Below are 25410 nucleotides of genomic sequence, written 5' to 3'. Positions count from 1 at the left end.
TAGCCTCCCTGCTCTCACGCTCTGCCCCCCCCCCCCCCCCCCCCCCCCGGCCCATTCTCCGCTCGGAGCCAGGGCATGGTCTTAAAATACGAACCAAATCATGCCTCTCCTCAGCTCAGAACCATTCAGTGACTTCTCTTTGAAGTAAAATTCAAAATCTGTAAGGGGGACCAAGCGGTCCTGTAGATCTGGGCCCCGCCCACTTCCCAGTCTCCTCTTAGGCCACGCCCCAGGGCTCACCCTCACCTCAAAGTTCCCCGAGGACCCCCCCACTCCCCCGCACTATCGGCTTCCGGGTAGCCTCCACCGCCTCCTCACAGCTTGTTCCTTCGGTGGAGAATGACCACAGCATGCCTGCCACCGCCCCACACACACGTGCGCACACACACATCCACACACCCCACACACATCGCATAGCATATACATACACACAGATACACATACCACACACCGTACGCCGCGCGCGCGCGCACACACACACACACACACACGCACACGGCCCATCTGACTCAGGCTACTCTTCAATTCTTCAAAGCCACCCTGTCGGGCCTTGGCCTCTCCAGTTGCCACGAGGTCCCATGTACTGCTCTCTTAGGGCACCACGCCCATTTCTCTTCGGCGTAGGTGTTACTGTTTGTCGTGATATATTCACCAGTGAGAGCGCTTGCTCCTGTCTGTCTTCCCCACTGGAGGTTCCAAGAGGGCGGGAGCTGTATTTACGGTTTCCCTCCCGTCTAGCCGCCCCGTAGTGCAGGGCTGAGGGCATGGTTCACCCCTCAGCCCCCCAGCAGCACTTGACGAGTTAGTACAACAGGACCGGGCGTCAGGCCTGACTCCGCAGCTCCTCGCCACCGCCACCGTGAGCCCGCGTGTGCGTTCTACTGCTCTGAGCTCAGTTCCTTTTCAAATTGACTTCTTATTATGGAGAATTTAGAGCCACTAAACGAAAGAGAAAATACTAGAAGGCGCTCTCCTATCCCCGTTTTCTAACTTCAACACTGGTCAACTTGTGGGTTTGGTTTCTTTATCCATAGGTAAGAAAGATTAGGGTGATCTTCAACCTTTTTTGACCATGACTCACAATAAGGACAGTTTTCATGAAGACTCATACACACTAGACGAGTCAACAAAACTAAAGCAAAGTTACACGTAATAATAGTGCTTGTATCCTCATTGTTTTCTGGTCTATTTTTTCACTGTCGGTATGACCCACTTAATTGAATTCACTAATGGGTCATGATCACCAATAAAAGGACACTGCACTGGATGATCTTCCACCTATCTAGAAAAATTCTTGCTAAACAATGATAGTCAGATCCTGCCCTCTAGTGGTCATGTTTGGAACTGAGCTTGTCTTCCTAGAGGTCAATTTTTTCAGTAAATAAATTCATTTCAGTAAAAAGTGCCGAGTTCAGGACCTATGCAAGGCATCTGGGGAGAACCCGGGGGGGGGGGGTGTCTGCGATGAATTACAGCATAGACCTTGACCCCGAGTCTTCCTCCAGTTGATGACCAGCATAACTGCTATAGATCTGTGCTGGCCAATATGGTAGCCACCAGCCCCATGTGGCTATTGAATACTTGAACTATGTCTAGTGCAACTGAGAAATTGAATTTTAATTTTGTCTTATTTCAATTAATTTAAACTTCAATATAAAAATCAACACTTATTTCAGTTACTCAAATATGTATGGAACAATACTTTTTCAACTGTACGTTTTTTATAACATCTAGATAAAGAGTCAATATTTCTGATGAAAATTTAACGTCCAAATTGAGATGTGCTATAAATGTAAACGAGATTTCAAAGTCCTAGCATGAAAAAAATCCTGCCAATTTAATTTTTTATACTTGGTTAAATGTTGGAATAGTGTTTTTGGATATGTTGGGTTAAATAAATAATTAATTAAAATTCATTTCACGTGCTTACTTTTACTGTTTATTTTTAAATTTTATTTATTGATTTTGAGAGAGAGAGTGAACAGGGGAGAGGCAGAGAGAGGGGGAAAGAGACAGAATCCTAAGCAGGCTCCATACCGCCAGTGCAGAGCCTGATGTGGGGCTCGAACTTACAGTCACGACCTGAGCTGAAACCAAGAGTCAGATGCCCAACTGACTGAGTCACCTAGGTGCCCCTATTTTTACTTTTTAAATGGGCCTAATGGAAAATTTTTAACTACTTATGTGGCTTAAATCATATTTCTAATGAATAACACTCTCAAGGCTGGAGTTCTGACATCTCTCCTTCCAGCCCCTCCTGTGTATCTTGCATCCTTGATGGAGGTGAAGGAAGATGCTAGAATCCTCAATCAGACTGGGTAGGGATGGGGACAGGGATTAGGAATTAAGTGTTGGCCAGGGGCACCTGGGTGGCTCAGTCGGGTAAGTGTCCAGCTTTGGCTTGGGTCATGATCTTGTGGTTCATGAGTTTGAGCCCCAAATTGGGCTCCACGCTGGCAGTGCGGAGCCTGCTTGGGATTCTCTCTCCCTCTCTCTCTCTCTCTCTCTCTCTCTCTCTGCCCCTTTTCCACCTGTGCTCTCTCTCTCTCTCTCAAAATTAATTAATTAATTTTTAAAAAGGAGTTAAACATTGGCCAAATTAAGGTTGGGATGCCTATGGCCTCGTCTGGAAGAGTGCGGTCCACCAGGCAGCAGTGACTTGCCTGGAGCTCCTTAGCAATGCAGATTCTCAGGTCCCACCCTGAGAAGCAGAATCTGCATTTAGACAAGATCCCCACATCACTTGTTTGCACATTAAAGTTTGGGAGAGCCAAGTGGAGATACAGGGGGCAGTCCTCTGCGTTTCTTCCCTCAGGGACATAGGAAGCAAGGCCAAGGCTGAGAGTGAGGCTTTGGAGAAGGTGTTGTTGGAGCGCTGAAGAGATTGAGGGAAGTGTGGAGGAATCATCTAGGGTGGGGATGTCAAGATGAATGACGAGAAAAAAACCCAAGTCTTCATGAACTCTGTGAGATCAGCCAGCACCTTCCTTCTCCCCTTCAGCCGTGTGCGTGCAGGGCAGCATCTGCCCGCTGAGTTCCCCCAGGCAGAGAGGGGCAGAGCAGTGCGGTGATTCTCACGAGGGATCAGGGATGGAAACTGGTTAAGGAGGGGAGAGAAGTGGGGAGGGACAGGAGGAGGATGGGAGACGCATGAGTTGTCAGTCCTGGTGTGGTCACAATTGCGGTTGGGGTTGTTGAGCTGGAGAGAGAGATGATGGTCAGGGCGTGGGCACTTGAAATTGAGATGACAGAGGGGGTGCAGTTACGGGTAACAAGAGGTTCCAGGGCAGCTATTATCTTGGGCTGGGAACAAGAGAAGAGGAAATGGCTGTTGGCTTTTTGGAGCGCGCAGTTGTTTAAGGCAAATGCAGGTAAAATATGAAGAAGGCCTTTCTGCCCACGAGAGACCTGCAGAAGCTGGGAATCCCCCAACGGGTCAGGGTGACGGAGGAGATCAAGGTCCGCAGCCGTGGAGGGCAGGGTGTGAGGGCAGGATTGAGCTACACAAAGGCGAATTCACCTATCAGGTCCTGTTAAGTCTTCCTGAATGCAATCACGCTGACTGAGTCACTGGGCTTCTCTTTCAACCGCACAGCAATTCGCAGAGTTTGCTAGGCTCCAAGTATTTGAAGACTGCCATTTTTAATCCTTATACCCTATTGTTACCTCCCTTAAAAAAATTTTTTTTAATGTTTATTTATATTTGAGAGAGAGACAGAGACAGAGCATGAGTGGGGGAGGGGCAGAGAGAGAGGGAGACACAGAATTCAAAGCAGGCGCCAGGCTCCAAGCTGTCAGCATAGAGCCCGACACAGGGTTGAAACTCATGAATCCTGAGATCATGACCTGAGCCGAAGTTGGATGCTTAACCGACTGAGCCGCCCAGGCACCCCTAATCTCCCTTTTTTAGAGATAAGGATATCAAGGCTCAGAGAAGTTAAGTAATAAGCCCAATGTCACACAGCCACTAAAGTGATTTGAACAGAGCCCAGGTCTGTCTAGCACCAAAGCTGGCTGATATTCGGATTCACCAGGGGGCCTTCATTTCAGCCTCCGCTAAGATGTTGATTCACATTTCTGAGTCTAGGAAGAGGTATCCCCAAGGGAACTGACCTATTTTCACAAGACCCTTAGGTGATTCTGATAGGGAAGATTGGAAAGCATTGCCCGGTGCCCTGGCCGAAGCACAGTGGATGCCAGGCGGGTTCTGTGGCCCAGCCTTTGTCACAAGGTGACGCATCCAGGGAAGGAGCTCTTACCCAACCTGTCTCCAGTTCTATTGAGCTGCTAAGATCGCTAGCAACAGTACCACGTGCGTGCCATTTTCAATGCTTTTCACGTAGATGATTTCATCCGAGGCCTCAAAAGTGCAGGAGGTAGGAAAAAACAATATGATTAGACTCATTCATAAGTAAAGAGATGGGCCCCAGGCCTGACGGCCATTCAGGGGCAAGGCTAGGACAAACCTTTTGTTTCTGGGACATCCACATCCACCCTTCTTTCTACTCCCAATTTCTTTATGAGAGTGCTGACTAGGGGCACCTGAGTGGCTCAATCAGCTCAGGCCATGATCTCACCAGTTTGTGGATTCAAGCCCTGCATGGGGCTCTACCCTGATGGCGCAGAGCCTGCTTGGGATTCTGTCTCTTCCTGTCTCTGCCCCTCCCCCACTCGTGAACACTCTCTCAATCTCTCTCTCAAAATATATAAATAAACTTAAAAAAAAGAAGAAGAAGAAAGTGCTGACTAATGTTTATGGATAATAAGACTAATTTTTAGGGGAAAGAGTTCTAATTTTTTAATGTTAGAATCCCTTTAATTCAACAGATGATGGGGCAGGGCTGTCTGAAGCTAGGGATGAATGAGATGTTGTCCTAGCCCTCCAGTGGGGAGAAAAAGGCATATTTACCCCAGGCTGCATTAAATGCCTTGAGTCAGTAAACACAGAGTCCTCTGGAAAAAAAAGGGGGGGACCGGCAGCTTTTTGGAGAAAGTGATAAATGAAAGGAACTTTCTTGGGTGGAGTAATGCATAAACTCTAAGTAATCAGGCACACTGCAGGAGGAATTTGTAGGACAGATGATTGGAGCCCTGGGGCTAGGTGCAAAGCTGAACTTTCCCTGCCCACTCCCTTCTGGTTCCACCTGGGCTCCCGGGACACCACCCAGGGGCCCACTCCTCCCGGACCTCCCTTTGCCTCTCCTCTCATCAATCACTAAGCTTTGGCTACCCCGTCCCTAAAACAAACAGCAGCCTGATTCCTTTCATTCCCTCTACGCTGCCTCCAGCTGCCTCTGACTTGACTGAACTTGACTTGACTTTCCTCCCAGGGCAAGATTGACAGAAAGATACAAGACGCCCAGTTAAATTTGGACTTCAGATAAGCAAGGAATAGTTTTTAGTGTATTTCCAAATATTATATGGGGCAATGACACATACTTAGGGAAAAAATTATTTGTTGTATGTCTGAAGTTCAAATAAAACTGGTCATCCTGCATCTTTATTTGCTGAAGCCAGCAACTTCACTCTAGGGGCGCCAGCGGGCCTCCCGCGACCTTCCCAACCTCCTTCTAGGTGGCTGCTGATAGTCACATGCCTCCCATTGCCCTGGAGGTAAAATCTCGATTCTGACTCCTTGTCTCCGAGCTCAGCCCAACTTCTTGCCACTCCTACCCCACTCTATCCGCCCAATCTTAGATTGCTGGGACAAGGGGGCCCTAAACCCCTTGCTTAAGATAAGATGCTGTTCCCAAGTAAGGATTTCTTCATCCCAGCACTTGCCAAACTGTCAAAATTATAATTAGGTGGTCTTTAACCATCTCCCCTAGACTGTGAGTTTCTTGAGGACAGGGGCTATGTCCTTCAGTTTTGTCACCTCCAGAACCAGAAATTGCTGTCTGCTTGACAGACAATAGGGGCTTAATTAATGATCTGCTAAGAGTCTTATGAATAACACGTTTATCCCTTTTATCCAGGGATAAAAAGGGGTCAAGAGAAGGGTACTGAATGCCTCTGGTGTGCCCTGGGCTAGATGCTTCGTTTCAGATTCTTTTAGGATTATAATCTTGATTCCATGATCAGCAAATAGGCCCAGGAAAAAGCAAGCAGCAAGGCTTGCATGGGGCTTGGTGGTGTGTGTCCCCACGTTCCACTTGCCCATGGGGCAGATGTGACTGCTGGCTGGGAAACAAATCTCCTTGGAGACTGTTCTAGCAGTTCCCAGAAAGTAGAGAGGTACTTTCTGGGGAACGGCCCCAAGGGTAGAGAACATGAAGGAGTGTCTGGAGATCTTTCCAGATTCTGCAAGGCTTTGCATCTCACCTACGGCTCTATTCTGATATCAGGGGACTTGCTCCGGTGAGCTCACGCTTTGGGAGGCGACTTCTTAAAATGAGGTCTGTGGCCCCCTAAGAACTGAATTTACATTGGGAGTTGGGGTGGCTGGGGGAGTTAGCCTGCCATAATGTCCATCAGTCCCCCTAAGTAACTCCTTTTTTTTTTTTAATTTTTTTTTTTAACATTTTATTTATTTTTGAGACAGAGCATGAACAGGGGAGGGTGAGAGAGAGAGAGAGGGAGACACAGAATCCGAAACAGGTTCCAGGCTCTGAGCTGTCAGCACAGAGCCTGATGCGGGGCTCGAACTCACAGAGTGAGAGATCATGACCTGAGCCGAAGTCGGCCGCCCAACCAACTGAGCCACCCAGGCGCCCCGTTACTCCTTTTTAAATGGTATCTATACGAATATACATAGTATGTGTGTGTGGGCGGGGGGGGTGGTAATTTTAAAAACATCTGTATTTTAATTGGTTTGAAACATATAATCTATGTGGCAATTTTGCTTACTATGCTTACTAGTAAGCACGCTGTTTTCACTTATGTTTGGTACGCATATAAGCTTCCAGATAAGTCCATGGGCCCCTCCTTCCTAAGTCTGCTCTATGACAGAGCTGGACTGACCACCAGAGATAATCATGTAAAGAAAACTGCTTAGTGATGCGTGTGGAATCAGGAGGACTTCAGGTGGTCTTGGTGGTCTACCTGCATTCATTTCTAGCTGTGTTTTGTCAAGTCTACCTGCCTCACCCCCCGCCATTCAGAAAGTTAGCGCCCATGGGCTGTAAAAGACATTCAGCAGTACGTTGATCTGTAGCTTATTAGCACTAGATAAGCACTAGATAAGCACCTGAAATAAAGCTGTTCCTCTACCAGCAGCTTTGGCGTAATGGAAAAAACATGGACTTTGCAACAATACAAACCCGGGCAATGTTTCAAAACTTGCCAGAACTCACTTCCTGGTTTGTGAAATGGTACGAGGAGGGCATCCTTGCATTAGTGACCGGGAGGGTTGACACGACAGGCACACTAATACTAGTAACCTACATCCCAAGTCAGGCCTTCTGACTTTCAAACACCTGCTTTCCTGGTTGAAGTAACTTCAATCGGGGAATGTCTCAGTTCCCAGGGTCAGAGATTCCCAGTTCCCTCTACATTTGGACGTTTTAAGTTTTAAACTTGCAAAGGGCGTTCAGCTTACAAGAAGAGAATTGTCAAGGGTGTTCAGGGATTTATGTCTAATAATGAAAAATGGGAAACAGTCTTAAATGTCCTCCAGCAGGAAACTGATTTAATAAATCAGCACAGCTATGTGATAGAATACTTTGCGGCATTAAAATTACGCTTTTGAAGAATTATCTAGTGTCAAGAAAAAAATGTTCTTGATAAAATGTTAAGTAAAATAAAAGCAATATTTAAAACATCATATAATATGACCCCACTCCAGAAAGACAAGTGAAACACATGGACGTATAAGGCAAAGAAGCACAAACGCAAGCGCTTTCCGCAGGGAGTCGGGAGGCGTGGAAAGACGTGATTTTCCTCCTCTATTTTTGTGTTTTGTCAGTTTCCATCAGTGATCGCGTACTGCCTTTAAATGTGAGAACACTAGAATCACGTCGGGGCCTCGGCAGCCGCGCGCGCGCGCACGCGCGCGCAGCTGGCGGACGCGGGCGAGACCCCGGGCGGACCCCAGCGCCCCCTGGCGGCGCCCCGAGGCCCCGCCCCACGGGGTTGGGACGACGGGGCGGGGCGCGGAGCCCCAGCCCAGCCCAGGCCTGGTCAGCGCGCTCGGAGCCGGACTCGCCGCGCCGGGAGGGAGGCCGGGAGCGCACCGTCGGAGCGGTCAGGCAAGCCAGGGAGCCGGGGCCGGCGGGAGTTGGGGACCCCGTGTCGGCGGGGACGGAGCCAGAGCTGGGACGACGCCCCAAACTTTTTCCGAGTGCTCGGCCCGGGGAGGCGGTGCCGGAATGGGAATCTGTTGCCTTCGCCCTTGGAGTTTCGCTTTCCCGCTGCTCCCCGGGAGGCCGGGTGGCGCCTGTTTGGCGTTGGGAGCCGAGCAATGGGTGGTGGGCACCAGCGAGCGGGCCAGGGTCTGTGGGTGTCGCGTCCCCCTCTTTCTGGCGCGTGCGTCGCAGGGCGTGTCCCCCGTACGAGCCCCCAGAGTGGCCAGTGGCGCGTGGGATGAGGCTGTCAGGTCCCTCGGCTGGTGGGAGGGGGAGGGGAGCGGCCGGGGAGCCTGGTGCCAGCCTTGGTGTAGACAGGTGAATGAGTCTGTGAGTGAGTGGGGGGAGGGGTCAGCAGCCCTCTATGCTTGGCGTGGGGAAGTGCCACCCCTGTCACCGTGACTTTGCCTCAGCCTGCCTGCTTCCAGCCACTGTGCCCAGGCTGGATTCAGAAAGCTACAAGGAAGTACTGTCCTCCTCATGGCCTCTTTGGGTCAGCATAAAAACCCAACGGGAACATGGGAAAGGGGAAAACAAGTGGAGCTGGGGAAGGAGCCAGGAGCCAGTGGGAGTGCCAGCAGGGGAAGGCTGCTGGGAGGCTTGGCCCTGATCTGTGGGTCCTGCATCAGCTTGTCCTCCAGGGTGTCCATCCCCTCTCACCCCACTGTGGCCTGGGTGTGGTATCCAGGGGGTGGCATTCTACCTGAGGAACGTGGACATGGGATTAAGTGGGGGTCAGGGAACCAGGGTCAGGGCCAGATGTCATGGCAGGTCCTTCAGGTGTCCAGTTCTCTGGGGCTCTGAAATATTCATCTCACCAGTGAGCTTTGGTTTCAAAGCTGGCGCCTTTGGCCTGGCCAGTGGTGGCAGGGGGAGCCAGGTGCTGCCTTGGGGCTGCTTTGTCGGAGGCCGAGGGGCAGCCTTACTTTCTCCTCACCTGCCTGTTGTCCCTGCCTCTCTAGCCATGGGACCCAAACAGAGGACCCAGTTTGTAACTTAGAAAGAAGTGGTGGGACCACACAAATGTCAAGGGCATTGACTTCTTCTGTCTTCTGGTGCCATGACCTCAGGGCCTCGCTTGTAAAAATGGGCACGTCAGAGACGTAATGATGGGTTACACCGTAAGTGTGGGGAGAGCTTCATGTCATGAGCTGGGGTAATAGCCACCTCAGCTCAGACTCCTCCCGTGGGAACAGGGGCCTCAGCTGGAAGCTGTCTACCTCAGAGCACTTCCATCCACCCCCAAACTTCTCACCTAGGGTCCTTCAGAAAGCGCAGAGGCCCCAGAGAAGGGACATACACTTGTGTCTTCGGAGGGCTGCAGGGGCAGGGTCAGAGAGGGGAAGCCGAGATAGCTCTGGGAAGAAGGTCTCCGCTAACAACACGGTTAATGCTGATGTGGGCTTTCTTGAGCATTCTGTTGGGACCGCTGTACAGGGGAGGGCCTTGACCTCCAACCCTAAGAGTTGAGATTCTGGGCCAAAACTTGGGTCTTGTTTTGAAGTAGAGATGATATTCAGAAGTCTACAGGCCACAGTGCTGGTACTGAGGGTACTCCATACACCAGTCAGGGAGGAAGATAAGAATGAGTCCTTCTTCTTGTGTTTAATGATTTGTATTTTTCCCATGACAGCAAGGGGATGGTAGGCGATGCCAGTCTCCTGGTTCTATGCTAGTTGAAGATGTCCCCCCAGCCCTTGGCAGTAGATCAGTAAATTCCACCATGGAGAATATAATAGCAACTGTCTGGGAGGTGGGGGGTAGAGAGGAGAAGGACCCTTGCTGTGGACGCTGGCTGGCAGTGAACTGACTCAGAGTGAGGGGGCATGCCTGTACTTCATGTGACTGCTCTCAGGGCTGGGTAGAAGGACAGGGGTTTTAAGATATGAGGAGTTGGGACATGAATCATTCTCAGGGTTGGGTCTATCTGTAAAACAAAGGTGGCCTGGTCAGGATCCCACAGGATATTAATTAGGTGTGCTCTGATAAAAATGTTTCAGGCTTGAGCAAGTTTGGAGGAAAACTGGGTGAAACAAAGTTGAACAGCTTTTGCTCAAGGCAGGGCTTCTCAGAGGCTAAAAATGCCCTTGTGCCTTGGGAATTTCCAAAAGGGGTATGGATTGTTTTTCAGACTTATCTGTTTCAGAGCTCATTTGTTAACATCTCCCGGGGTAGTGTTCTTTAGAGCAGTCTGGGAAATGCCTGGCTGGATGAATTTGGCTTTCAATGCCATGGTTCTGGGTAACGAGTCCCTCCCCTTTGCCCCCATGGGGGCTGATTTGGGGGAAAAGGAAGCCGAGGGAGGGCATTTGCCTGGTGGCAGGGTTAGAACTTTTGAGCCCGGGTCTCTCGCCTTCCTGCCTGGTAATCTTTCTTGTCTACGGTGTTACGTTCTTTCTTTGCAGACTCTGGGGTAAGTGAGCACCCAGGAAATGCTGGCTGCAGGGTCCAGAGGGCAGTATGGGGGCAGTTTGGGAGGAAAGGGCATTAGGGCCAGTCCCAAACCCGGAATGTGTCAGGTGCCTCTGCCTCTGCAGACATTTTACATCAGTAGTGACCCCAGCGTAGATTCCTTAGGAAATGTGTCACTCTGCCCTGAAACCTGTGGGTCATTCTGCCCTGAAACCCACTGCTCATTCAGAAGCAGAGGCTCTTGGAGTCGGAATGGACTTGATCTTTTGGTTCCATGTACTTGTTTTATGGAGGAGAAAAGTGAGTCCAGAGATGTGGAGTGGCCCACCCTGACTCACAGTGGGGTTAAGACCAGGACGAGAACTCTGCTTCCTGCCTTCTAACCCAGAGCTCTGGCGTTGGACTGACTTTGTGCAAGGGAAAAGGTCTTTGCTACCTCAGCCCGCCCCAGGTGCTGGCCTGGGCACAAAGGTGGCTGGTGGGCGTGCCTCAGGGGCTTCTGTTCCAAGCAGGTGTCAAAGCAAAGGGTATGAACTGTAAAATCAGACCTCAAATCTGGGTTCAGACACATCTCTGCTGTTTGCCTGCTGTGGGACCCTAGATCTGTTTTTGTCTGAATTTCAGTTTTATCTATAGAGTGGGGGTAAGAACATGCACCCCAGAGGGCCGTTGTGAGGCTCAGACGTACCTGAGTAGCCAATGACAGGTACATGACTTACTGCTCTGAGCGGTTCTCTTCCTTCCCTGCCTATCACAGGGAAGGGTTCGTTCCTTTCTGCACGGTGGGTTGTTAATTCTGCCTGCCTCTGCTCCCTCCTAGTCTTGAAGTCCAACTGAGAGGCAGAGAGGAAACCAAAGGAGGAGGTGGATAGGGGCTGTGTCTCTGAATTCTCCTCCCTCATCTGCATGGCCCGGCCTTTGGGACCATAGATGTGGCTGGGGTCGCTGAGCTCACCCACACTGCTGGCACAATTCTGTCACCCACTGACGGGGGCTGAAGCTGTGGGGCCTGGGTTACTTCTGCTCTCCAGGGCATCTTCCTCACCCCTCTTAGCCTCAGATCTGAGAGAGGCCACCCTGGCTCGGGGCTGGGGCTGGGACGGAAGTCATGGGTTGGCAGTCTTATCTACTTCTGAGCAGGAAGGCATGATGGGGGCGGGGGGCGAGGATAGGGGGGAAAGGGTATCTTGTTCTGGCCCCGCCTCACTGGGCAGGGCTGGGGATGGAAGTTCCAAACCCATGACCAAGAGGCCCTTTTGTGGGCTGGGACAGGAACTTTCTTGGCATTGGGGTTTCCTTGTCTGTTAGATAACCGGATGATTTCTAAAGGCCACTCCGTCTCTTACGTCAGGTTTTAGATCCCCTCAGAGTCATCCTGTTATTCCCAGAAGCCAGGCAGACTGAAGGATAAGTTGATTCTGGGCCTCTTGGTCCGTGTGCAGCAGGCCTGGTGACTGCCCAGACACTCCTGGGTGTATCTTTTTTAGTCCTCTGCCCTGGTGGCTCTGTGCTGGGGGTGGGGGTGGGGAGAGCTGGAGGAGTTGGGGTAGGTAGAGGAAAAGGGAGGGAAGGAGACCGTCCTACGAGGCCAGGGGCTGTGTTCCTGTGCCTGCTGGGTGGGGTTTCCTGAGATGCACACTCTGAGCTATTCTTTCCATTCTGACTCTGGGCATCGGTTCCTGGCAGCGAGGAGGGCAGGCTGCCTGGACCAGTCAGCTGCTCCTTTCCGCCCCTCCCTCCAACACACACCCGCTTGCTTGCTTGCTTGCTTGCTTGCTTGCTATGACTCCGGTAGCTCAGGCCTCCTCTCTGCAGATTCCAGAGCCTTAACCCTTCAGGTGCGCCCAGGGGAGCCTGAGCCTGGGCCTCAGCTGGCCAGAGCTGTGGTGGCCACACCGAGGTGGCTCCGGGGGAAGGGGCTGTTTCCCCAGGGCTGTACCTGAAAACCTTGACAGCCAACAAGTCCTGTGTTTGAGCCCGCCCACTGCTGCTGCTGGGACGGCTGGGTCTGGAGGAGAAAGGAGAGCTTCTGGCTCCTTCTGGTGGGGGATTGGGGTCTTGACGATGGGGGAGCAGACTTAGATCTGTAACATGGCAAGGATGGGGCAGTTAGAACATCTTGATAACAGGCATGGTGAGGAAGAATGTTCTAATGATTCAGGCTGCCTGCAAGTGGCACAGCCTTGCTCCCTGTTGTTGGAGTGTGTTCAGGAGAAACTGAATGCCTACTGTGTTTTAGGAAAATTCATGCTTCCAGTGGGGACCCTTCAAGGTCCCTTTTAGCCCATGGAGACTGTGAGCTCCTCTACTAGCTACTGGCAGAACCCAGATGACCTGACTCCTGGTTTCTAGTCTTTGGGCATCAGTCATCCTCCCCATCTCTGGATCGTCTCCCTCCTCTTTCCCCTCCTTCTCTTTCAACTCCACATTCTCCAGCGCCTACCATTACTCACAGCTCTGAAAGTAAACACTGACCACTTCCCCCTTTCCCTACTGCCTAGGCAGAGGCGGGCCCCAAATCTCATCCTTCTCCGAGGTCTCCATGACACAGAGTGACCAGGCTGGGCAGCTGTCAGGGGGCAGTCCTGGCCGTGGGCCAAGGCTCCTGTCCGCCTGGCACTGCTCAGAGGTGGGTGTGGCTGTGTTCTGCCACTCCTCTGACTCGCCTGAATGCTCTCCCCTTCTCCTGTGCCCAGGACTGCACATCAGAGAGCGGGGATGTAGGCCCCGCCTCAGGTCCGGCAACATGACCATGACCATGGAGAGGTCACTCGACTTCCCCGTCTGGCTGGTAAAGCGAGTGGGCTGGCTCACCTTAGATGAGAGAGTTTGCTTTTAGCTCTGTCATTTAAGAATCTCTAGCTCTGAATACCCTCTTAACCTCCTGGCGGTGTTTGGGAACTGGGAGATGGGGAATTACGGAGGGGCCTGAGTGGTTCCGTGTCCTTTGCTATGTGAGCCTTCTGTTGTCATTAGAGGGTCTTAAACGGGTAGCCGTGAGTGGTGACGAGAGGCTTAGATAGATGGGGCATCAAAATGAGAGATGAGAGCATGGGGCTCTGCAGTCCGTCTTGGCGCTCAGGTGTTGACTTCATCACACCCTAGCTAAGTAACTTTGGGCAAGTGACTTAATTCTTCTAAGCCTCTATTTCTTCATCTGTAAATAGGGATAACATTATCCGCCCTGTTGGACTACTGTAAGGACTAATAAAATAATAACTATAAAAAGCCAGCATTTACTGTTTTTATCAGGGGTCAGGTACGCTTCTAAGTGCTTTATGCATATTTTTACAACTCTGAGAAGGGTATTGTTAAGAGTATTAAACCCATTCTCCAGGTGGAGACGGTGAGTCATAGTGAGGTGACATGGTCAGTGCCAATCTCTGGTGAGCATGGGCTGGTGGCTGAGCCCTTGGAGAACTGGACTGTGAGCTGCTGTGTCTCCAGCAGGCGGGTCTACTGGTGAATTCCTCAGAAGAGTCAAAGGGAGGGGTGAGAACGTGCAGAGGGAGTCCCCGTGAGTGAGTCAGCGGCCTCCTGAGCTGGACCAGGCCCCTGGAGACCTGGTGGCCAATCCGAGGCTGACCTTCCTCTCCATGATTTACCCTGGGGCCGCAGCCCCTGTGGTCTGGAAAGGAGCCTGTTTGCCCAGCTTGGCTTAGAGGGAGGAGGGAGGGGCCACTGCTGGCCAGGCAAAGGGCAAGCCCCATGTCGCTGGGTGCCTCAGATAGTTCACAATCTGTTAGAGCAGGAAATGAGCTCACAGATCATCTGACCCATAACACCTCATTTTATAGAGGAGCACCCCCAGCAGGAGACAGGGCCAGGTCATGGTGTCATCACCTGTGGTGGCCCAGCTGGGGCTTCAAACCACAGGGCCTTTCCTGCCAGTGCCTCTTGGGCCATGCTCAGCCTATTCATCTGTGTGCCATCACCCAGATGGGTGGGCATCACAGGAACCCCGGGCTGAGATGGCTGTAATTATAACACATAGCCCTACTCCATAGTAAGGTGTTTTTTTTTTTTTTAATATTTTGGTTTTTTTTTATGTAATCCCTACACCCAACATGGGGCTTGAACTTACAACCCTGAGATCAAGAGTTGTATGCTCCACTGAATGAGCCTGCCAGGCACCCCTTTCTTTTTTTAATAAGTTTTAGATATAGCCCTACTCCAAAGTGACCTGTTTGCACCTCTTCCTATAGACAGGATGCCATTCTCTTGGTGGAGTTAAAAGGGGATTCTTGGAGAGGGACGGGCAGAGGGGTGTAGGGAGAAGGAGCCTTTTGCCTCAGGGGAGGAGAGCCAGTTTGTGTTTCTTCCTTTTTCAAAATCTATTAAGATTCACATATTTATACTTATTACCCTATCCTTACGGAAGACTGGGACATTTCCAAAGCAGTTAATATCTGTTTCTTATGCTCACAACACTCCGTGTTTGGTCTTCTCTCGTTCTCTTTCACTCCTTATTTCCTCAGGTCGCCCTACTCCACTGTGCAGGACCTTCACCATGACCCTGCTTTTGAAGCCTTGGTTTGCTGTCACACCCTCACTGTCAGAAAGGTCTTTCTTATTTCTGACCTGACACATTCTTGTTGTGCTGGCCCATCTACTCTGGGAAGATGGAGAACAGCTTTCCTCAAAGTAACCCATTTAGAGCCCTGGCCTGATATCTGATCCCTCCTCCCTGCCCCTCCCCACCACCTTCCTCTCTGAATTATCCCAGTTCTCCTAAGAGAGAAGAAATAAGACAATTCTTTATCTGATCCCTGGACTGTGCGGGGTGCCCTAAAAAGAGAAGCCGGTTCTCTCTTCCTTCCAGCAGAGGTTCTGAGCACGTCTGCCTGCCTGGATCTGGGGGGTGCTTCCTCCCTGGGGGGTCCTAAAGGTCTGCCCCTTGGGAGATGCTGTGGGAGGAGGTCATGGCCCTGTCAAGGCTTTTCAGGGACCCCCTTCTTAGCTTCTCCCAAGCCCCCATCTTTGCCACCTCAGAGGGGAACACCAGGCCTGGAGGACATTTATTTGGCCTAAGAGGCAGAAAGAACACAGCCTAGTATAGAGGATGCAGACCCAGGACCCTGAAGGCCTCAGTTCCAGTTGTACCATTAACCTGCTCGTTCTGTGGCCCTGGGGAGTCAAGAGTCGCTTCACTGTTCTGCGCCTTGTTCCTCTTCTCTAAATTGAGCATTTGGGGCCATAAGACCTGGAGGTCCCTCTCAGCTGTGTTTTTGGGGTTCCCTCCTCGTTCCTCAGCCCTCCCCTGGCCGTGGGACTCCTCCTGCCACAGAGAAGACACCTGCTGGGTCTTGAGGCATGACTCATCAGTGCATTCTCCTCCCCACTTAGCCACAGCTCCTGCTGGGGAACAGGCAGGAATCACAGGGATACCAGAGGCTCCGGAGCCCAAAACATGGGTCTCTCCCTCCCAGGGGGTTTCGGGGCCCTGTACGCACTATCTACTACCTGGCAAGGCTGTGAAGAGAACAGTAGCAGCCATATGCTGCGACACCCATCAGATGCACCTTAGCTGTTATTTGAAGGAACCAGAAAGTCCTGTCTCTGGCCTCACCTTTTTTGTGCAGCTCCCCAGCCCTGAGTGGCCAGCCCCAGGCAGCTACTCACCCAGGCCTCTCAGGCGTCCCCTGACTCAGCCACTGGCCACGGAGCCACTGGCCACGGGCCCACTGCCCTCCCGCTTGGGCCTGGTGGCTCGGCCCTGGGGCTAGCTTGTCCTCCCCCTCCACTTAGAGCCCTGGCTCCTCCCCAGCTCTGCCTTTCAGGCCTGAGGCTCCTGCCAGCTGCTGTGGGGGCTGGGCTGACCCCTTCAATGGGTCCCGGCTGGCCGCGTGACTCACCCCCAGGCTTGGCTGGGGCCATCAAGCTTCTTCTGTGGTCACTGGAAACTTTTCTTAAATGAGCACAGGGGAGTTCCCGGGCTTCCGTCCCTCGTCTCTCACACCACTGATGCCCAGTGACTGCTCTGGACTCCTGCACAAATCCCCCCTTCTGCTTTCCTGGGGGCACGAAGCGGCACAGGAGGGAGGGCCATAGACAGAAAGCTGGCATGAAGGCAGAGGGACAGGGGCTGAGCTGGTGGGGATGGGGAGGATGGCCTGTGGGCAGAGGATGACACTGTGATCACGATCAAGAGAGAAAATGTGAGGGTCCCCTCTCCACAGAGGCAGCCTGGACTGGGGCCCCGTGAGCTGGGTCCGGGCACTCCTGACTGATTTTCTCATCTCCATTTCAGGTGCCCTCAGCCCTTGAGCGGCCATGTCCAGCCCCAGTGCCCCCCCTCCGTATGAGGACCGCAACCCTCTGTACCCTGGCCCTCCGCCCCAGGGGGGCTACGGGCAGCCGTCTGTCCTGCCTGGTGGCTACCCGGCCTACCCGGCCTACCCACAGCCTGGCTACGGTCACCCTGCTGGCTATCCACAGCCTATGCCCCCCATCCACCCGATGCCCATGAACTACGGTGAGTCCCTGAGGGGCAGCTGGGGGCGGGGGGGAACGAGGCAGCACTTGTACCACATGAGGCCACCTCTTTTCCTTCCATCTCAGCTTCCTGTCCCATCCCTTTTTTCATCTTCTCCTTAGATCTCTCCTGTTTCACCATCTTTGTTACCTGCCCCCACCCCCCCCATCCCCTTAGCACCTGGCCCTGAGCCACCTACTAGCCCCTTTATTCAGCAAGGAGACTGAGTCCACAGACACACACCAGAACTTCCATATCAGATGAGAAAGTGGTGGGGTAAGGCAACTGGTTCCTGGAGGCCATTTCCGTGTCCTAGCTAGACAGTTGCCACCCCCTGGACTCCTCTCTTCTAGTAACTGCCTTTGGTACCTGAGGCACTTTTTTTTTTTTTTTCCTTAAATATTTTCGATGCTGACAAGTCCTCGTCCTTTAAGGTAACATCTGAGTCTTACAGACATCCAGAAGTCATTTGGATGTCTGATAAATGTCATGGCAGGTAAATGCTCTGTTTGGTCAGAAATGAGAGATTAGAATGCAGGGATTTTTCCTGAATGGCTCATATGTGGATTTTGAAAGCAGTGTCCAAGGAAGCATTGAAGGAATGTTTTGAGTCCTGTAGCCTCTGGAATTCTGGGGCACGGCCAGCTCTCAGCTGGCCATCTGTGTTCTGTTGGGAATACTAGCACATCAGTCACGGTCACAGTCATGCTTTGTCCTGTGCACGCAGGCCGCTGGCATCCCCGAGTGCTGATGTTTGCCAGATGCAGATTATGCTCCTCACTCTGTTCTCCACCCTCCACACATACGCTGTGTTTCTATCTTCCTCTTCCTCCTTCCATCCGTGACGCCCCTGCTCCGGCCCTGCCAGCTCCTCTGGCTGATGCCCCAAGCCCTGCCCCTGCCTGGCTTCCTCACTAGATCGTGACCCCTAGTTGAAGATCATGAGTGTTCATCCCCCAGAGCACCCAGGTGTGGGCCGGGCACCCCCATACAGGAGCCATCAGTGAATGCGCACCGATGGAATGGCTTACACCAAAGTCCCCTTGTGACAGGGACGCTCGGCTCTGCATGGTGCCCAGGCCATCCCTGGGTTACTCTGAGGGCATCCAGAGGACCTGATTTGGGTGAGGAGTTCCTGAGTTATACCCTTGTCTTTCGGCTGGAGATCCCTGAGACTCTGAGATAATGTCATGCAGGCTTTGGGATTGAGGCCACATGTCCCAGGTCCCCAGTTGGTCATATTGGATCTGTTCCCAGGCCCAGGCCAGGGCTATGATGCGGAGGAGAGAGCAGTGAGTGAAAGCTTCGGGCCTGGAGAATGGGATGACAGGAAAGTCCGACACACCTTCATCCGAAAGGTGAGATATGGGCGGGGAGGCCACTGTACGTAGGCTGTGGGAATGGGGTGGGGCCGGGGGTGGAGATGGCCAGGCATTATTAGTTCCGGGGCACTCATTCCCATGCAGATACGCTGTTGCCTTCCGAATTCTCTTTAGTCCTGCCCTGCCCTCAGAGGGGCCCCCAGCTCCGCTGACTCACGTTCCCCGCCTTTCACTCTTCTCTTCCTTGACCTTGTGGTGGGGGACAGATTCAATCTGGGAAAATCTAGGCAGGCTTCGCCAAAGTGTTCTGTCCTCCCCAAATGTCTTTCTCCTGTTAGACTGTGAGCAACTTGAAGTCAGAATGATCAAACTCTTTTATACTCCATCCCTCCCCCATCTCACATCTTCACGGTGCCCTGCTCCGAGTAGGTGGATACCCGAGGAGGTAGATACCTGACAGACGTCACACTGAACTCCCAGAAGTGTGAAGTCCACACCCGGTAGTGCAGTGAGGCAGGGGGAGTAAGTGGGGAACTGAGGCTAGGTGTTGGACAGGGGGTGGGGGAAATGTCAGGGAGCAGCTGGAGGTGGGGGTCAGCTCTGAGGGTGCGTCTAGTATCTGAGCCAGACTCCTCAAGGGTGGGGGGCCTTCAGGCCAGGCTGCAGCCGAGGAGGGCCCTAGTGGAAATGAAGTAAGAAGGAGATCCTTCACCATTAAGAAGGGGCCCCCTCGCCCCCCGTAAAAGACGTGGGCAGGGTAGTAGGGTCTTTGGGGCTCTTGGGGGGGACTGGCTGCTTCCCGGGGGGACACAGGGGATGGTGACACATGCTGCCCCCACCCTGGCCTGTGTTCCAGGTTTACAGCATCATCTCCATCCAGCTGCTCATCACGGTGGCCATCATCGCTATCTTCACCTTTGTGTGAGTCTGAGGACTCGGGGGCCCTGCGGGTGGGGCCGGGCCCTGTGCTCAGATGGACTGGAAGGGGAGTTTGCATGTGGTGGCCAGGGCGGGCGGCGGGAACACAGGCTGCTGGGAGGGCCTGGGCAGGGAGTGTGAGGTGTGTGACTCCCCTCCCTTGTCCTCCCCTGCTCCACAGGAAACCAGTCGGCGATTTCGTGAGGAGAAACCTGTTTGTCTACTATGTGTCCTAGTGAGTCTCTGCGCCTGTCTGCTGTGTGTGTGTGTGTGTGTGTGTGTGTGTGTGTGTGTGTGTGTGTGTGTTGGGGGTGGGGCAGGGAGATGAGCGGGAGACAACTGACCAGCTTTTCTCAGGGCAGCGATCAAAATGCTTTTTGAGGGGCCCTCCAGGCTGCCGGCTTTGCTGGCAGGGGTGGGTGAGACTCTTGGTGTGTGAGCCACCAAGTGAGGAGTAACAGCACCGCAGAGCTCCTGGGAGCAGGGGGTGGGGGGCTGGTGGCTGCATGCACACTGCCAAATGGTCCCTGGATTCTCCTAGTCTGTCTGCTACGGTCTCCTTCAGCCTCCTTCCTGGCCAAGCCCCCTGTCTCAGAGGTTCTTGGTGTCCTTGGGGGGGGGTACTTGTCCTGGGCGGCTTCCCCTCAGACTTCCCAACGGCCCCCAGCCTGCCGGCGTGGTGAGTGCCACCAGGCGGGGCCCAGATGGGGCTGAGGGGCAGGCTGGGCCTGTTGTCCATTTCCTCATCTCTCTCTCCCCAGTGCTGTCTTCCTGGGCACCTATCTGACCCTCGTGTGCTGCCAGGGACCCAGGTGAGTCCTGGAAGACGATGAGAAGGGATGGTGGGGGGCACGAGGGGGGGGCAAGTGTTTGGGGAAGCAAGGGGATCCCTAGAGCAGCTGCGTGGTCATGGGTGCGGTTGAAGTTGAGGTGCGTACAAAGTCCCCTGGGTGGGTGGGATCTATTCAGCCATGCGGCTGTAATTTTTACAGTACATCTGCAAGGTACGTAACGTTTTAACCATTTAACACATATGGAAAACCCAAGGCTCAGAGGTTGAGTAACTTTCTCACGGTCACGCAGTCATTGTAAGAACTGCAACTGGACCCAGGTGTTTGTGGCTCCATTGCCCAGGTCCGTCCCACTGCCCCATGTTGTCCCTGCATAGAACCCCCCAGCAGGTACCAAAGGCCATGCCCGCCTCCCCACCCCCAAGTCAAGGCCTAATTCTCTACGCACCTGAGCCAAGAACTTCCTTCTGCTAAAGGAGCCTCTGATACCGGGCTAGACCCAAGTCGCTTAATCACACATGGTCTCTTTCCTTTCAGACGCCGTTTCCCATGGAATATCATCCTGCTGACCCTCTTTGTAAGTCTAGAAGGGTTGAGGGAGGGTGTGGAGATGGTGTGAGAGAGAGAGAGTTGGTCCCAGGGAAGGGGCTGGGGACACCACTGTGGAAGATGTCCCTGGCTCTCTCCCCGACCCTAACCTGACCCATGGCATTGGTCTCATCACTGCCTCTTTCCTACTCAGTCACATTTGCCGCCCCCCCCCCCCCCCCCAGCTCTGGCAATCTACTGTGGCCATGCCTCCATGCCACCTTTCTCATGTGTTTCACTCTTGTCTCTGTCCTTCCCTCAGACTCTTGCCATGGGCTTCATGACGGGCACCATTTCCAGGTATATTCCAGGACAAACCACCGCACTCTTGTGAAGTGTCTGTTATGTGGGAGTGGGGCATCCCTGGGCTGGCAGTCATCTGCATGGGTGGATGTTGGGCAAGATCCTTCTAGAAGGGATGGTTTTGAAGTCATTCATACATGACTTATCTATCCCTTTGGCCTCTCTGAACTCCTCCGCAGTGTGTATGAAACCAAAGCCGTCATCATTGCAATGATCATCACTGCCGTGGTGTCCATTTCGGTCACCATCTTCTGCTTCCAGACCAAGGTGAGGGTATGGAGGGCCCTTCCCTGGCCACCCCACCTCCTTTCTTCTATAAATCTGGCCCTCCAGGCTTGGCAGTTGAGCAGGCCTGTGAGGGCCCAGACTCCTCTACACCAGGAATTTCCTTTGGAGAGTCTAGTCCCCTTCCCCTCCTGTCTGCAGCTATAAAACTGCTTCTTGTGTCTGTCCTTAGAACGTCATGGTTACGCCCAGGCCTTCCAAGAAGCAGCACTGGGACTCCCTGGAGGGGGAGGCAGGGCAGTCTAGCTGGGCTGCTAGTTGTGACACTTGTCTGACAGGTGCTTCCTCCTCCCTTCCTGGCAGGTGGACTTCACCTCGTGCACAGGCCTCTTCTGTGTCCTGGGAATTGTGATGATGGTGACTGGGATTGTCACCGCCATTGTGCTGTCCTTCAAATATGTGAGTGTCCTGGGAGAGCTGCGGTCTGCAAACCTAACATTCACAGGAGACTTTCGGTGTGAAGTGTTGCAGCACGCCCACGCCCCAGGCATCCGGGCAGGCTCTGACTTCTGGAAGCTCTCAGCTGGCTAGAAAAGGCACCAATGCTGGAGCACCATCCTTTGGTTAGGGTCGTCTCTGTTAGGAGATGGAAGGCCCTGGGCACCGTAGAACCTGAAGCCCTGGATGACATTACAGAATTCCTATGGGAAACAGTGGGTGAGATGTGTCTGGCAGCTGAAGTCAGGTTCGAGGAGGGAGATGGCAGATGGGCTTCGATGGAGGGGACCCCCGAGGAGGGGAGTGTGGTGCTGGGAAGGGAGGCGTACAATCAGGAGGGCCACCTGCCTACTTGACCATGGCTGGCCCTACCCTTCTGTGGACAGGCACCTGGAGGGCTGCTGAGCAGGCTGCCCTGGGGGTCCATGATTCTGACAGTCGTCAGGGTGGTTTCCCTCCCACACCAGGCTGCAGGAACCACTCTACTGAATGCTGACTATGTGTAGGGCTCTTCAAGCTGTACCTGCCTGGCTCCTGCCCCTCCCAGAGCTATAGCTCAACCACCTGCTTTTTTCCAGAAGTACAGTGGACACTTCTGTAACCTAACTAACTTTGGAGATTGGTTTTATATGACCCCTGGAGGATGGCCTCTGTTTTCTCTGCCAAATGTTACTGTTCTTTTTTTTAAGTAATCTCTACACAACGTGGGGCTCGAACTCACAACCCTGAAGTCAACACTCATAAGCTCTACCAGATGAGCCAGCCAGGCACCCCAAATATGTTACTATTCCTAATTTCTTTCAGGATGTGGAAGGCAGAAGTAGTCCTTTCACATAGCTACCTTCCTGGGTCTCCCCACTCAGATGCCAGAATTCTGGGGGAAATGGCACTGAGGGACTGCCTGGGTCTGTGCTTTACTAAGATCTCTAACACTGTCCTTGTCCCCTCTCCCCAGATTTACTGGCTCCACATGGTCTATGCTGCTCTGGGGGCCATTTGCTTCACCTTGGTGAGTAAGGCCCTGCTGTCTCTAGGAAGGGGAGTGGGGGCTGGAGAAGAGGAACAGGTGGAGCAGGAGTTAGGCTGCTTGGGAACCAGGGAGTGGGGCCACAGCTGCCCTTTCCTCTTTCCACGGTCAAGAGGTGACCGATTTCCTGGGCATTCCTGCCATCGCTCGTTCATTCGCCTGCTGTGAATACCCAGCAGGCTGTATTATAGATGATGGCGTGTCTTTCTGCCTTCCTAGACTGAACCATTTGAGGGGAGAGACCATGGGTTGTTCTGGTCATTAAAGAGTCCCTAAGTACACTGCATGGCATGGAGGCTCCTAGGACAGATGTGGTTATGAAACGAGAACCAGACAGGAGCTCTGGCCCCTGAGCCCCTGGGTCCTCACTCAAGCCTTCCCTGTTCCTGCAGTTCCTGGCTTACGACACACAGCTGGTCCTGGGAAACCGAAAGCACACCATCAGCCCGGAAGACTACATCACTGGCGCCCTGCAGATCTACACTGACATCATCTACATTTTCACCTTTGTGCTGCAGCTGGTGGGGGACCGCAATTAAGGAGCACCTTCCACCCCACTGTGCGCCCACTGTGGGCTCTCCCTTCCCTAGAGGGCTGGGCCCTGTGACTGGAGTCCGGACCTCAGACCCCCTTCCTTCCCCTCCAGTAATGTGCCCAGTTTCCTTTCTGTCCTGGGATGGGTGGCCTCTGTGGCAGTGGATGTGCAGGGACCTGGCGGGGCTGGAGGAACCAGGGACTAACTCTTGCCTCTGGTAGACTTGGCAGGGACCAGGCAGAAGACGTGCCTTCTCCTTCCACCCACTCCGTGGCACCAAATTCTTCTCGACTGCTGGGGTTGCAGGGAGGACAGAAAAAGCCTATTCTACAGCCAAAAGGGAATATGAGAAGTAGAAGTAACTTCGGGGTGAAGAGGTGTCCCCTCCCACCTCTGCCATAGGCTTCTGGGCTTGGTAGCTGAAGCTGTTTCCTCCCTCAACCCCCAACAAAGCCAGAGAGCTTTGTCCCAGCCTCCTGGACTCACTGGCCATTATCCTGTACTCCTCTGACAACCCTTGGTGCCTTCCGGTTCACAAAGGTAGAAGAGATCTGTGCCCATGGATCTCCCCTGCTTCAGTCCCTCTTCTTTCGATGGCATGTACATACTGTTCATTTGGAATAGGGGAGGACAAGGAGAGTAAGCAAAGCCAAGGACGGCCAAGACAGAACAGCATCTACCCTGGGCTTCCTCATGGCTTGTGGTGGTGGAGAGGGCAAGCCTGTCCACAGCCATCTGGTCCCCATTCTCCAAAGCTCCCTGGGGCCTCCTTGGGGGCTTCTGAGATCTCTGGTCAGAGAGACCTCTTGCTTCCTGTGCTCAAGCTGCTCAGAGAAGAAAGTGAGGAGCAAAGCTCGGGAGATGGGGTGGTTTGTAGGATTATAAGTGGGGCCAGGAAGTACCAGGGTGTAGAAAGGTCAGGTTGGGGGCAGGAAAATGCTCTGGGGTCCTCTCCCTGATCTGAGGGGTATGAAAGCCTACTGTGGTGTCCATGGAAATTTCTGTGTTCTTTCCTTGTGCTAACCTGGGAAGGATCCTGAGCAAAAGGAGACTTCCCCTCTCAGTTTGTTCTTAACTTGTGCTGGGGGATTTTAGACTTGAGCCTCATCTCTCCAGCCAGCTGCCACTTTCTTCGTGACACCAAGTGCCTCAAGCTGGAATGGGGAAGGAGGACAAGAGTCCTTCTGTCAGTGGGGGTAGAAACCAAATCAGCCCAAGGGTATACTTAGGACTTCTCTTAAGTACTTGGTCCTAAATATATCACACAAAAGGACATAAGTAGAAACGTAATAAAGTTTTGTGTTTCGAAGTTAAAACCCTACTTGGCTCTGGTTTCTTTAAGGTGTCCACTCTGGGAGGGCTGGTCTGGCTCTGCCCAAACCGTCCACTTCCTACCTCTGCATTTTGGCTTGGTTTCCTCTACCTTGCCTAAGATCACAAAACATATTTTGCCCCAGTGCTTCCTGGTGACGGACGCAGTAGATCGGTAAAGGTTCAACCTTAGCAATACTGGGTCTGGCGCGGACGAATGGTCTGTCTCTGAATGAGAGTGGTAACGTGACCTTTTCTGCATCATGGACCCTTCACAAAAGCACACGAGAGCTAGGAACTCTCTTACTCACAAAGCTGTATGTGTACACGTGATTTTCACACTGATGGGGGGAGATGCACCACAGGTTCAAGTTTAGAACTCGTCTTAGAAACCACTAGTCCAGACCCTCTCACAAACAAGGAAACTGAGGCCCAGAGAGGCTGAGTCACTTGGACTAGACCAAGAGGAGTCGTGTTTTTTCCCCCACACCCTGAATGCCCTTTTTGATTCTCTTTTTTTGTTAGAGGCTCAGTAGGACTCCACCCTCCGGGCCAACAGCTCTGAGGGCCTGGTCCCCAGGGCCTGAGCCTAGGCTTGTTGTACTTAAGTCTCTGTGGTTTCCCCAACCAGCCAGCCGGGAACACTGAGTGCTTCTGTGAGAGGGAGCATATGTGAGTAACCAAGCCCTCCCTCTGCCCCTCCCATCCCAAGGGAATCACAAG

The 25410-nt window shown here is 52.9% G+C and overlaps 2 protein-coding genes across 5 annotated transcripts in view; one reads left to right on the top strand and one right to left on the bottom strand.

Annotated features, from left to right (window-relative positions):
• PNKD (PNKD metallo-beta-lactamase domain containing) overlaps nucleotides 1-25410 on the bottom strand; it is a 60245-nt gene that overhangs the window by 32261 nt on the left and 2574 nt on the right. The window lies entirely within an intron of this gene.
• Nucleotides 8030-24692, top strand: TMBIM1 (transmembrane BAX inhibitor motif containing 1). Its single transcript, XM_027050890.2, has 12 exons — nucleotides 8030-8186; nucleotides 16945-17169; nucleotides 18427-18527; nucleotides 19348-19412; nucleotides 19591-19644; nucleotides 20171-20221; nucleotides 20738-20777; nucleotides 21051-21088; nucleotides 21271-21358; nucleotides 21680-21775; nucleotides 22770-22823; nucleotides 23234-24692. The coding sequence occupies exons 2-12, from the start codon at nucleotides 16968-16970 to the stop codon at nucleotides 23378-23380; spliced, it is 936 nt and encodes a 311-aa protein (XP_026906691.1). The 5' UTR covers nucleotides 8030-8186; nucleotides 16945-16967; the 3' UTR covers nucleotides 23381-24692.

Source organism: Acinonyx jubatus, chromosome C1 (assembly GCF_027475565.1).
Source record: "Acinonyx jubatus isolate Ajub_Pintada_27869175 chromosome C1, VMU_Ajub_asm_v1.0, whole genome shotgun sequence".
Taxonomy (NCBI): domain Eukaryota; kingdom Metazoa; phylum Chordata; class Mammalia; order Carnivora; family Felidae; genus Acinonyx; species Acinonyx jubatus.
Note: the sequence above shows the minus strand (reverse complement) of the source record. Positions and strands in the feature narration are given on the sequence as shown.

Excerpts from the sequence above, each read along its gene's own strand:
- TMBIM1 (XM_027050890.2), top strand. The coding sequence starts at position 16,968 with ATGTCCAGCCCCAGTGCCCCCCCTCCGTATGAGGACCGCAACCCTCTG. Across the intron at positions 19,413-19,590 it reads ATCGCTATCTTCACCTTTGT|GAAACCAGTCGGCGATTTCG; the intron begins GTGAGTCTGAGG and ends CCTGCTCCACAG. Across the intron at positions 21,359-21,679 it reads TCTTCTGCTTCCAGACCAAG|GTGGACTTCACCTCGTGCAC; the intron begins GTGAGGGTATGG and ends CCTTCCTGGCAG.